The following is a 14,195-nucleotide window of genomic DNA, read 5'->3' as shown; positions in this document are numbered from 1 at the left end:
GGATGGTTTAATATAGGGAAAACCATCAACGTGATCCATTATATAAACAAACTGAAAGAACAAAACCACATGATCATTTCATTAGATGCTGAGAAAGCATTTGACAAAATTCAACACCCCTTCATGATAAAAGTCCTGGAAAGAATAGGAATTAAAGGCCCATACCTAAACAGTAAAAGCCATATTCAGCAAACCAGTTGCTAACGTTAAACTAAATGGAGAGAAACTTGAAGCAATCCCACTAAAATCAGGGACTAGACAAGGCTGCCCATTCTCTCCCTACTTAATCAATATAGTTCTTGAAGTTCTAGCCAGAGCAATCAGACAACAAAAGTAGATCAAGGGGATACAGATCGGAAAAGAAGAGGTCAAAATATCACTATTTGCAGATGATATGATAGTATATTTAAGTGATCCCAAAAGTTCTACCAGAGAACTACTAAAGCTGATAAACAACTTCAGCAAAGTGGCTGGGTATAAAATTAACCCAAATAAATCAGTAGCTTTCTTCTACACAAAAGAGAAACAAGCCGAGAAAGAAATTAGGGAAATGACACCCTTCATAATATACCCAAATAATATAAAGTACCTTGGTGTGACATTAACCAAGCAAGTAAAAGATCTGTACAATAAGAACTTCAAGACTCTGAAGAAAGAAATTGAGGAAGACTCAGAAGATGGAAAGATCTCCCATGCTCATGGATTGGCAGGATTAATTTAGTAAAAATGGCCATTTTACCAAAAGCGATCTACAGATTCAATGCAATCCCCATCAAAATACCAATCCATTTCTTCCAAGAGTTAGACAGAAAAATTTGCAAATTCATCTGGAATAACAAAAAAACCCAGGATAGCTAAAACTATCCTCAACAATAAAAGACTTCAGGGGGAATCACTATCGCTGAACTCAAGCAGTATTACAGAGAAATAGTGATAAAAAACTGCATGGTATTGGTACGGAGACAGACAGATAGACCAATGGAACAGAATTGAAGACCCAGAAATGATCCCACACACCTATGGTCACTTGATTTTTGACAAAGGAGCCAAAACCATCAAATGGTAAAACGATAGCATTTTCAGCAAATGGTGCTGGTTCAACTGGAGGTCAACATGTAGAAGAATGCAGATCGATCCATGCTTTTCACCCTGTACAAAGCCTGAGTCCAAGTGGATGAAGGACATCCACATCAAACCAGATACACTCAAACTAATAGAAGAAAAACTAGGGCAGCATCTCAAACACATGGGCACTGGAAAAAAAATTCCTGAACAAAACACCAATGGCTTATGCTCTAAGATAAAGAATCGACAAATGGGATCTCATGAAACTGTAAAGCTTCTGTAAGGCAAAGGACACTGTGGTTAGAACAAAACAGCAACCTACAGATTGCGTAAAAATCTTTAGCAATCCTACAAGAGATAGAGGTCTTATATCCAAAATATACAAAGAACTCAAGAAGTTAGAACGCAGGGAGAAAAATACCCTTATTAAAAAATGGGGTTCAGAGCTAAACAAGAATTCACAGCTGAGGAATGCTGAATGGCTGAGAAAAACGTAAAGATATGTTCAACATCTTTAGTCATAAGGAAAATGCAAATCAAAACAACACTGAGATTTCCCCTCACACCAGTGAGAATGGCTAAGCACAAAAACTCAGGTGACAGCAAATCCTGGCGAGGATGTGCAGAAAGAGGAACACTCCCCCATTGTTGGTAGGATTGCAGACCGGTACAACCATTCTGGAAACCAGTCTGGAGGTTCCTCAGAAAATTGGACATTGAACTACCTGAGGACCCAGCTATGCCTCTCCTGGGCATATACCCAAAAGATGCCCCAACATATAACAAAGAAACATGCTCCACTATGTTCATAGCAGCCTTATTTATAATAGTCAGAAGCTGGAAAGAACCCAGATGCCCTTCAGCAGAGGAATGGATACAGAAAATGTGGTACATCTACACAATGGAATATTACTCAGCTATCAAAAACAACGAGTTTATGAAATTCGTAGGCAAATGGTTGGAACTGGAAAATATCATCCTGAGTGAGGTAACCCAATCACAGAAAAACACACATGGTATGTATTCATTGATAAGTGGCTATTAGCCCAAATGCTTGAATTACCCTAGATGCCTAGAACACATAAAACTCAAGACGGATGATCAAAATGTGAATGCTTCACTCCTTCTTTAAAAGAGGAACAAGAATACCCTTGGCAGGGAATAGAGAGGCAAAGATTAAAACAGACACAGAAGGAACACCCATTCAGAGCCTGCCCCAAATGTGGCCCATACATATAGAGCCAACCAATTAGACAAGATGGATGAAGCAAAGAAGTGCAGGCAGACAGCAGCTGGATGTAGATCTCTCCTGAGAGACCCAGCCAGAATACAGCAAATACAGAGGCGAATGCTAGCAGCAAACCACTGAACTGAAAACAGGACCCGCATTGAAGGAAACAGAGAAAGAACTGGAAGAGCTTGAAGGGGCTCGAGACCCCATATGAACAACAATGCCAAGTAACTAGAGCTTCCAGGGACTAAGCCACTACCTAAAGACTATACATGTACTGACACTGGACTCTGACCTCCTAGGTAGCAATGAATATCCTACTAAGATCACCAGTGGAAGGGGAAGCCCTGGGTCCTGCTAAAACTGAACCCCCCAGTGAACGTGATTGTTGGGGGGAGGGCTGCAATGTGGGGAGGATGGGGAGGAGAACACCCATAAAGAAGGGGAAGGGGAGGGGTTGGGGGATGTTGGCCTAGAAACCGGGAAAGGGAATAACACTCGAAATGTAAATAAGAAATACTCAAGTTAATAAAAAAAAAAAGAACAACAATGCAAACCAACACGAGTTTCCAGGGACTAAACCACTCCCAAAGACTACATGGACTGACCTATGGCTCCAGCTGCATATGTAGCAGAGCTTGGCCTTTTTGGCCACCAGTGGAAAGAGAATCCCTTGATCTTGCCAAGGTTGGACCCCCAGTGTAAGGGGATATCTAGAGGGAGGAAAAGGGGGGGGGGCTGGATATGGAAGGGAGCACACTGATAGAAGAAGGGGAGGGTAGGGGATAGGTGGCTTATGGACTGGAAACCAGGAAAGGGAATAACATTTGAAATGTACATAAAGGAATATCAAAAAAATGTTTAAAAAAAAGAGAAAGAAATGTGTGGGTTGAATAGACAAAGAAGACATTAAAGTAGTGGCTTTTTGGGGAGCGTTCTGGGTAGAAGGGTTTTCAGTGGGGTGAGTGGTGATGTGACAAAGGATAATGGAGGAGAGAACAATGGGAATTCATTATATGTATGTGTGAGATGGTCAAAGAATAAATACATCAAAAATGGAAAGAAAATAAAAAAATAAAAGTATCACTATATAATCCAAACCCGGAAATTCAAATAAGCTACTATTTTTCCTTTTTTTAAAATTTTTTATTATATATTTCTTTACTTTTCTTTTTTTGAATTTTTTATTATATATTTCTTTACTTACATTTCAAATGTTAGTCCCTTTCCGGGTTTACTGTCCATAAGCCCCCATTCCCTCCTCTACCTCTCCCCCATATGGGTATTCCCCTGCACAAGGGCTTTCCCTTCCACTGGGCCCCAACAAGGCTATCCTCTGCTACATATACAGTTGGAGCCCTGGGTCAGTCCATGTGTAGTCTTTTGGTAGTGGTTTAGTTCACGTAACCTCTAGCTGGTTGGCATTGTTGTTTTTATGGGGTTGCAAACTCCTTCAACTGTTTTAATACTTCCTCTAATCCCCCCACCAAGGGGGTCCTATTCTCAGTTCGGTGGTCTGCAGCTAGCATTGACCTCTGTATTGGACATGCTCTGGATATGTCTCTCAGGAGAGAACTATATACAGTCCCTTTCAGCATGCATTTTTTAGCTTCATCAATCTTATCTAGTTTCGGTGGCTGTATATATAAGGGCCACATGTGTGTCAGACTCTGATTGGCCATTCCTTGAGTCACTGCTCTAAACTATAATTCCATATCCTCTCCTATGAATATTTTTCCCCTTTTAAGAAGGAGTGTGAATATCTGCACTTTGATCATCCTTCTTCTTGAACTTTCTGTGGTCTGTAGATTGCATCATGGGTAATTCGGGCCTTTTGGCTAATATCCACTTATCAATGAGTGCATACCAAGTGTGTTTTCCTGTGTATTGAGTATTTTCAAAAGCTTTCTCAGCATCTGTGGATATCATGTCAGCTTTCCTTTAAGTTTCTTTACTAGTGGATTATGTTGATGGATTTCCATCTACTAAATCATCATTGCATCCCTGGGATGACTTCTACATGATCATGGTGAATGATCAGTTTGATGTATTCTTGGATTCAGTTTGTGAAAATTTTATTGAGTATTTTTGTATCGATATATGAGGGAAATTGGTCTGAAGTTCTCTTTCTTTGTATGGTTTTGATTATTTCTTGCCTTGTACTCTTCTTGGATGTATTTGCTTCTTTTTATTCTAGAGCTTTTAGGTATGTTGTCCAGCTGCTGATGTATGCTCTCTCCTGTTTCTTTTTGCAGGCACTCAGAGCTATGTGTTTTCCTCTTAGAACAGCTTTCACTGTTTCCCATAAGTTTGGGTATGTTGTGTCTTCATTTTCATTACATTCTAAAAAAACTTTAATTTCTTTATTTCTTCCTTGACCATGTTGTCATTGAGAAGAGCAATATTCAGCTTCCACGTGTATGTGGGCTTTCTCATGTTTTTGTTGTTATTAAAGACCAGCCTCAGTCCATGGTGACCTGATAGAATGCATGGGATTATGTCAATATCCTTGTATCTATTAAGGCCTGTTTTGTGACCAAATATATAGTCAATTTCAGAGAAGGTATGATGAAGTATTGAGAAGAATGTATATTCTTTTGTTTTAGGATGAAATGTTCTATAGATCCATTTGGTTCCAAGTTTCTGTTATTTTCACTGTGTCTACATTTATTTTCTGTTTCCATGATCTGTCCATTGATGAAAGTGGTATGTTGAAGTCTCCTACTATTATCGTGTGCAGTGTAATAAATGTTTTGAGCTTTAGAAATTTCTGTTGCTAAGATTCCTGTGCTTGCCTCTCGCTATCTGGTTATCTCTTATGTTAGTTGGTCTTGCGGTCCTTGACTGGAGCTTCTCTGTCCTGTGGATCTGTGAGCCTTTGAGCCTGTGATCTTTGGAGTGAGAGAGTTCCTGAAAGACCAGCTGTCTGTGGGCATGTTTTGGGTCAGAGAGCTATGGGGCAACCCCTGCTCTGGGCTTAGATGGAGACTGGAAGGGTCCTGTCCTAGGCTGTGCTACATCTCCTGTGCCCATGTGCTCCCAGTATATGTTTCCTTAGATAGTCAGTGGGGAGAAAGTGTGATATCTCCTGTGGGCTGTGGGTTTAGTAGGGAGAGTGCTCCTTGCAGACCAGCTCTCTGTGTACAGTTTTATTGTCCATAATGCTGTGGGGAAAAACCCAGCTCTGGCACAGATGGAGACTAGAAGGGTCCATTCCCAGACTGCACTGTGGCTCCTCAGCACTGTGCATTCTGTTGGATCTCTCCTTGGATAGACAATGCGGAAGGTAGTAGAGTCTCACCTGTCGGCTAAGGATTTAGAAGGGATAGTGCTACTGATGGACCAGTTGTCTGAGGGCAAGTTTGTGTGTGAGGGCTGTGAAACTGTCCTGGCTCTTAGCTGCCTGATTGTATTCTAATTAGAGGCAGAAAGGAAGTAGATCTGCAGGTTGTGGAAGGTGAGGAAAAATAGGGTTGAGAAGAAGGAGGAGAAACCATAATTATGATATAGTAGGTGAGAAAAAATAATTTTCAATTAACAGAAAAAAAAGCAGATTAAATTATAATTCTTTGTTAAACCAATATTCATTGTTAGATTAATTTTAATCACAAAATATTATTCATGATAATAAAGACTTTTCATTGTCATGAAAATAAATTGTGATTACCTTTCATTAGCACATTTTGATAATTGGATACATTTTTATTTGTAAATTTGCATTCCTTGATAAAGAATTATACTTAATATTGAGATAGATTTTTTTTAAGATGCTGGTAATTATACTCGAGTAATGGGAGCTTTAGGCTACAGAATGTTTCCTTTCATCTCCTTTTTCATTCACACCTGCAGCACCAATAATATAAATACTGACTTTGGGACTTAGCAAACCTGGGACCCAGGAACCTCATTGAAACCCTCATTCTCTTTGATTAGTTATTCAGACTCCTGGACTCCATGAATTCCTGTGACTTTGCTGTAGATCATAGAATAAAAAACAATCTCACAGATTCAAGTAGACCTGAAAAATGGGGGAAGCAAACAGAGGTCTCATTTGGATTTTAATTTATAAACTTACCAGAAATCCATTTCTCTTGAAAATTCTGATGTAGTCTCTAAGAGAATAGTTTACATTTGACTCAGGGATCTCCCTGAAGGGTTTCACCCTTCTATTCATGAGTCCACATAAAGAGAAGACTCATGAAACTATGAACCTGTGTCTTTGGTGGATGTTTTTAATCCATTCTGATGAATACTTGGAAAGTCTTTTCTACTAGGATAGTAAAATATGGAACAGTATTAACACTCTGTGTCTAGAGGATTGAGCCTAAAGCTTACATTCATGGAACAAATCAGGGAAGAGGCACAGATAGAAGGAGAATTCAGGAATCAAATATTGCCTGTCTCCCCTTTCATACCTATTCATTGCTCATTCCCTGTTAACAACTGATGTCTCAGGAAAAAGACCTCTTAGACAACCCTATACCCTTATTTAAGAATTCAGTGAATCTGGAAGGTAAGTCCTCTGATGATTCGAGTAGGAAGGCATTTTTAGCAAGATGAGCATGGTCTGTATAACCTTGTTTTCTATTTAAACTTTTATGACTGTTGAACAGTACTAGTCTTTTCTGGTTTGTAGATATACATCCTTAACATGTTTTGATTAATGCATGTGTGTCCTTATAACATTTAAATTTCAATATAATCTTGTTCTTTTTTTCTTAAACATCATATTTTGTTTTAGTAAATTTGAGAAGCCTTATTGTTATCTTCTCATACATTAAAAATATTAAATTTGTACTTTTTAAAGTAGGAAATGTTAGGCAAAGAAGTGAAGGTGTGTTTCATTTATGGTGAAGCACTCGATCTGATTTAAAGTACACTGTAAAAGAAAACATCATTGGTAGAGGTGAAAAACACCATTGTTCAACAGAAGGTTAAGTAAGTGGACTAACAGTGTGGTGTGATTATCTAAATATTCTGCATGAATAGAAACACGTCACTAGATAATCTAAATATTTTGATTTCTTGTCAGTGGGTACATTATCTCAATCATAATAAGTTCTTGACTTTCAGGTTATGCTTCAGTGAAGTAAGTTCTCTTTTTTCTATGCTAAAATTAAATTCATCAAAATAAGGACATGAGACCATAAGATTTTAGCTGACTTACAGAGTTTTTAAAGAAAATTTAAAGAATTTTAAGAATGAAAGAATATGTATCTTCTAGTTACAAAAGGACATGAATGTTATGTACTTACTAATAAGTGGATATTAGCCAAAAAAGTACCAACTACCCATGATACAGTCCCCAGAAGTCATAAAGGTCAACAAACTAAAAGTCCCAAGTAACAACACCTCTGTACTACTTGATAGGTTGAAGAAAGCAACCATAAGGGGGAAGGGTAGGAGGGTACTGGGAGACAAAGGGAATGGGATGGCTGGAGAAGGTAACATGATCTGGTATTGGGTGGGGAATTGAAGCCCTTAGGGCCAGCAGAAAGAATGGAAACAGGCAACCTCGGGATGTTGGAGGTTGGGTGTACCCTATAGAATGTATCAGAGACCTGGGAGGTGAGAAACTCTCAGGACTCAAATTGGGAGAACTAGATGAAATGCCCTACAGTGTGGAGAGGGAACTTGTAGAGCCCACCTCCAGCAGAAAGGCAGGGCATCAAGTGAGGGATGAGGTTGCTATCTCACAGTCAAAAACCCAAACCATTAGTCTTCCTGTCTGATAGAACTGTAAGGATGGAAATGGAGAAAAACCTGAGGAAAAGAAGGGCCAATGACAGTCCCAAAGTGGGACCCATCTCAAGTGGAGGCCCCAAGACCTGATACCATTACTAAAGTATAGAACTCTGACAAAAAATTGGACCATTGTGGCTGCCCTCCGAAAGGCCAAGCAGCTGAATGAGTCAAATGTAGATATTTGCACCCAACTGAGAAATAGACACTGCTGACCCCTTTGCTTGAATTAGAGAAATCTGGAGGTATCTGAGGGGGAGGGAAATCCTGTAGGAGGAACAACAGTCTCAATTTAACCTAGAACCTCAAGATCTCTCAGACACTGGATCACCAACTAGGCAGATACAGCAGCTGATATGAGCCCCTCAACATACATACAGAAGAATACTCTGGCTTCAGTCAGGGAAGATGTACTTAACTCTAAAGAGACTGGAGGCTCCAAAGAGTTTAGAGGTCTGATGGGGTGAGGTGTCAGGGGCAGACATTCTCCTAGAGATTAGGGATGAGGGGTATGGGGATGAAGTCTGTGATATGGAATAGTTAGAGATTGTACTGGGAGGGGAATAAAATCCAAAGTGTAAAAATAATAAAATAAAATAAAAAAGAAAGATATGTTTCCGTCAGGCAATATATTCTACCCAGGGAACCCAGATACCGACCAGCAGTTGATTGCTTTTCCTACAGCCAGAATCCATTCATCTCAGTCATGCTATTCATCATAGTCAGTAGCGCAAAAAGTGAAGAACTGAGACAGCTCTAACTAAAACAACATGCTGAATCCTGGTATCATCTTTCCAGTATCTTACGGAACCACTTTTGTTCACCACCTGTGCCCTTACCTGTGACATACCTGTGACATGTGGGTACTTCATCAGAAGCAGGAGAGCATATCTCAATGTTGTGCTCATTGTCGCTGTCCCTGCACCAATGAGATCCATGATACTGCATGTCAGATTTTCATGTGAATATTCTGATTGTTCGATGTTGTTTGCCTATAAATAATTTGATGCGGAAATCTAGTAAATTACTTACCAACACAACTTATTACAGTGAATCTACAGTTGTACATTTGAATGTTTGTACAATTTGTACAGTTGAATAGTTGATATTGAAGTTTTAAAATTCAAGAGAAAGTACATAGTTCAATGGCTATTCCAACTGTATAGAAATTCACCGAGTTGAATAGATTTTGGGTATAATTTTTCACATGATATATTTATTCATTTACAAGGTTACTTTATACTAAACCTTATATAGTTTTTAAAGTTTTATGGTGATGGTAACAAAGACCCTAGAATATAGAGTAGAGGAGAAATAAACATATCCTTTCGATTATGATATATATATATATATATATGTATAAATAGATAGAGAGTTACAGGAAAACACAAATAAACAGGTAAACAAATTGAAAATGGAAATAGAAACAATAAAGAAAGCACAAAGGGAGGCAACTCTGTATTTATAATACCTAAGGAAGATACAAGGAGTCATAGATACAAGCATCACCAACAGAATACAAGAGATAGAAGAGAGAATTTCAGGGGCAGAAAGTACCATAGAAAATATCGACACAACTGTCAAAGATAATGTAAAACACAAAAAGGTCCTAGGCCAAAACATACAGGAAATCCAGGACACAATGCAAAGAGCAAACCTAAGGATAGTAGGTATAGAAGAAAGTGAAGACTCCCAACTCAAAGGGCCAGTAAATATATTCAACAAAATAATAGAGGAAAATTTTCCTAACCTAAAGAAAGATATGCCCATAAATATACAAGAAGCCTACACAACTCCAAATAGATTAGACCAGAAGAGAATTTCTTCTAATCACATAATAGTTAAAACACCAAATGCACAAAACAAAGAGAGAATATTAAAAGCAGTAAAAATTGTCAAAGTGACATATAAAGGCGGAACTACAAAAATTATACCAGACTTTTCACCAGAGACTATGAAATCCAGAAGATTCTGGACAGATATAACACAGACCCTAAGAGAACACAAATGCCAGCCCAAGTTACTGTATCCAGCAAAACTCTCAAGTAACATAAATGCAGAAATTAAGATATTCCATGACAAAACCAAATTTGTGCAATATCTTTCTACAAATCCAGGTCTACAAAGGATAATGTATGGAAAACTCCAACACAAGGAGAGAAATTACACTGTATAGAAAGCAAGTATATAATTTACTTGCAATGAAACCAAAAGAAAAATAAACAAACATAATTCCACCTCTAACAATGAAAATAACAGGAAGTGACAATCCCTATTCCTTAATATCTCTCAACATCAACGGACTCAATTCCCTAATAAAAAGACATAGACTAACAGACTGGACAAGTAAGTAGGACCCAGGATGTTGCTGCATGCAAGAAACACATCTCAGAGACAAAGACAGACACTACCTCAGAGTAAATGGCTAGAAAACACCTTTTCAATCAAATGGCCCAAAGAAACAAGCAGGAGTTTCATTCTAATATCAAATAAAATTGACTTTCAGCCAAAAGTCATTCAAGAAGATAAGAAGGAAACTTCATATTCATCAAAGAAAAAATCCACCAAGATGAACTCTCAATCCTAAATATCTATGTTCCAAATGGAAGGGCACCTACATTCATAAAAGAAACCTTACCTAAGCTCAAAGCACACATAGCACCTCACATGATAATAGTAAGTGATTTCAACACCCAACTGTCATCAATGGATAATATAAAATAGAGGAATCTCGAATGACTGAGAAGCACCTAAAGAAATGTTCAAAGTCCTTAATGGTCAGAGAAATGCAAATCAAAACAACCCTGAGATTCCACCTCACACCAGTCAGAATGGCTAAGATCAAAACCTCAGGTGACAACACATGTTGGCAAGGATGTGGAAAAAGAGGAACACTCTTCCATTGCTAGTGGAATTGCAAACTGGTACAACTCTGGAAATCAATTTGGTGTTTCCTCAAAAAATTGGAAATAGACCTAAAGACTCAGAAATACCCCACTTTGGAATATACCCCAAATATGCACCACTATGACATAGGGACACATGTTCCACTCTGTTTTAGTGGCCTTATTTGTGATAGCCAGAAACTGGCAACAATCCAGATGTCTCATGACAGAACAATGAATACAGAAAATGTGGTTCATTTACACAATGAAGTACTACTCAGCTATTAAGAATGAGGAAATCCTTAGTAAACGCAAGGCCCTGGGTTCGGTCCCCAGCTCTGAAAAAAAGAAAAAAAAAAGAATGAGGAAATCCTGAGTTTTTGCAGGCAAACCCTCAAGAGACTGGAGGCCCCAGGATGTTTAAAGGTCTGGTGGGGTGGGTGAAGTAGGGACATCCTTGTGGAAACATAGCAAGGGGGAGTGAAGGGTGGGTGGGTAGGAGATATGGGATGTGGAATTCTATGGGGTAGATTGGGAGAGGAATAAAATATGGATTATTAAAATAAATGGATAGAGGTAGATAGATAGATAGATAGATAGATAGATAGATAGATAGATAGATAAATCAAAAGAGGCAATGATGTCTAATGGTGTGGACTCATACCATGTGAAACAAACTCTAAATAATTGGGCTACTCAAAATAGAATACCCCAAGACTGATGGGATTGGTAACAGCTGTACTAGATGCTGGCCCTGAATTGCAGTGGTTGTCATGGTTAAGAGATGAAGCCAAAAATGTGGCACAACTCAATAGAACTAAGGAAATTAATAATGTAGTGAGGGATCAGTATATTACTGAAGGTTATTATGCTAATATACAAGAACAGGTATAATTTGAAGATGCAATCACAGAACTATGTTATTTAGAAGTTTTAAGAACTTGGAACAAATTTGAGAATCCAGATAAAAAACATTTCTAACTTTTTTACAAAATTTATATAAGGCTTAGGATAAGATTTCACTGTTTTTTGTTTTCTTTTTACAAAGATTGATCCCAGTGGCAAACATAATCATATCTAATCAGAATCAAGGTGTTGGTAGAGAACCTAAAATTCAATAATTGGAATTAAGAATGTGGAAAAGTTATTACACCACTAAAACCATAGAAAATGCCCAAGGATGAACAGAAAAAAAAAAGAATACAAATGCTATTGGTTCGAAAGTGTACTATCCTAGACACCCCAAGATCTCTCAGACACTAGCCCACCAACCAGGCAGCATACACCAGTTGATATGAGGCCCCCAACACATGTAAAGTGGAGGACTGCCAGGACCATATTCAGTCAGGAAAGATGCACCTAACGCTCAAGGATTGGAGGCCCCAGGGAGGAGCAGGATGTTGGGGTGGGGGAATGAAGACATCCTTGTGGAGTGGAGGGGAGGACATTTGGTATGTGAAACAATCTGAGGATGGACTGGGAGGGGGATAAATTCTGGAGTTTAAAAAAAATAAAGAAAATATGCAATTAACATATATGATGACATTGCTCAGCTGTTATTATTTTTCTATGTTAATGATAAAGCTGTTCCAGTTGAAAGATCAGAAGAGTTTGGAATTACAGGAAAACATGAATTCTTGCAGTTATTAATCACCAGAGTCCAATAATAAAGTCACAAGTGAATGATATTGAAATAGAAGATGTATTGCATACAGAAGCCAATGTAACTATTATTTCACACAAACCTTTGGTTTCATAATGGCCACTTCAAAAAAATATCTAGGTATTGGAAAGTCACCTCACATAAAACAAACTTGTGATACCTTACACGTGTGGGACTAGAAGGTTAAATAGGAAAGTTAAAACCTTATATGACTGACAAAGTCCTGGACTTATAGTGATGACTTTCAGTACAGCGCTGGGGAACTCATATTAATATTCTCTCGATACCAAATACAGTCCCTAAAATTAAGGGTGAAATGGAACATACTCCTTGGGAAACTACAGAAAAATAACATCCAAAACAACCATATACTTTGCAGTTTATCCAAACAGAACACAACAAGGACTGAGTTTTCAATTATATAAGAAAGTATTTTAGAAAAGATTTTCTTGGTACACAAAGTAAAAATATTCTATGTTTTGTGTAATCACTAAAAATTGTCAAAGAGCTTATAGAAACTATTTGGGGGAAATTAACAACAATATCTTAAAAGCAAGCATCTTTAGCTTATAAAAAGCACTAATTGAATTCTGTGTTTTGGAAAAGGAACATCAATTCTTTAACCACCTATAATCTATTCTGATGTAAAAATTTGGGAATGCCTAGTTATAAGTCAGAAACTGATAGAAGGCCCATATAATTCCCTTCAAAAATCAGAGTGTTATGTAATTATCATTGAATTATTAGATTTTCCTGAAACTCTGAATATAATTACTAATTCTAAATATGTCGAGTTATTTTAAATATAGAAACAGATGAATTTTAATAGATAATTCAGAATTATCCTTGTTATTTAAGCAAATGCAATAAGCAATCATAAATGGAAACTATACATCATATTAACCATCTTCTATCTCATATATACAAGCTTGCAAAATACTTTGACAAAAGAAATGAAAACGCTGATCAATTGTTAGTAGGAAATATATTGGTAACCCCAAAATATCACATTTAATCTCAAGTTAACAGTAAATGTTTAAAGAAAAACTTTTCTATCTCCTGGAAACAAACTGAGGTAATTACAATAAAATGTTCTACTGGCCCTTTGTATAACCCAACTCCACTTCCTGCTGGAATCAACTTTAAGAGTACCAAAACAAATGAAAACTGGCAGGTGGACATGTTTCATCTCGCAGAACAAGAAAATTAAAGTTTATACGCCATACAAAAAAGGACAGCAGCTGAAATACATGGGGTTATAGAAAAAACTGGAATTAAATCATCCTGTGGACTATAAGAATGTGTTAACATCAGAGAATGTTTTGTCTTAAGGACATGGACTTGTTTATATTTTTTCAAAAAGAAACTATGAATACTAAAAAACTAATAAATCTCAGAGTTAAGCATGGGAGATATTCTGGAAACCTTGACCACTGATCCCAAAAGAGGAAAGAACAGAGCCTATCAAGTCACTGCTTTCTTCTGCAAGTAGGAAAAGCCTGAATGAGAAACATTTACCATATATTTCTGAAAGACCTATGAGCAGGGTTTTGATCTCCTGCAGTACAGAGCCATCCACAATGCTGAGCAACAATAGGACTGTGAACTG

General features: G+C 37.7%; 1 protein-coding gene across 2 annotated transcripts in view; it reads right to left on the bottom strand.

The window, feature by feature from the left end:
* LOC120098584 (cytochrome P450 2C7-like) overlaps positions 1 to 14,195 on the bottom strand; it is a 63,103-nt gene that overhangs the window by 13,255 nt on the left and 35,653 nt on the right. The window contains exons 6-7 of one of the 2 annotated variants that reach the window (XM_087609390.1): positions 8,889 to 9,030; positions 4,350 to 4,773 (exon numbers count right to left, since the gene is read on the bottom strand). In XM_087609390.1, coding sequence (XP_087465516.1) covers positions 4,640 to 4,773; positions 8,889 to 9,030 — 276 coding nt within the window. In that variant the 3' untranslated portion in view covers positions 4,350 to 4,639. Of the gene's footprint in view, positions 1 to 4,349; positions 4,774 to 8,888; positions 9,031 to 14,195 lie in introns of those variants that run through there. The other variant, XM_087609388.1, reaches the window with a different exon arrangement.

This window comes from Rattus norvegicus, chromosome 1, assembly GCF_021556685.1.
Source record: "Rattus norvegicus strain SHRSP/BbbUtx chromosome 1, alternate assembly SHRSP_T2T, whole genome shotgun sequence".
Lineage (NCBI taxonomy): Eukaryota > Metazoa > Chordata > Mammalia > Rodentia > Muridae > Rattus > Rattus norvegicus.
This window is presented reverse-complemented; position numbering and strand designations above follow the sequence as displayed.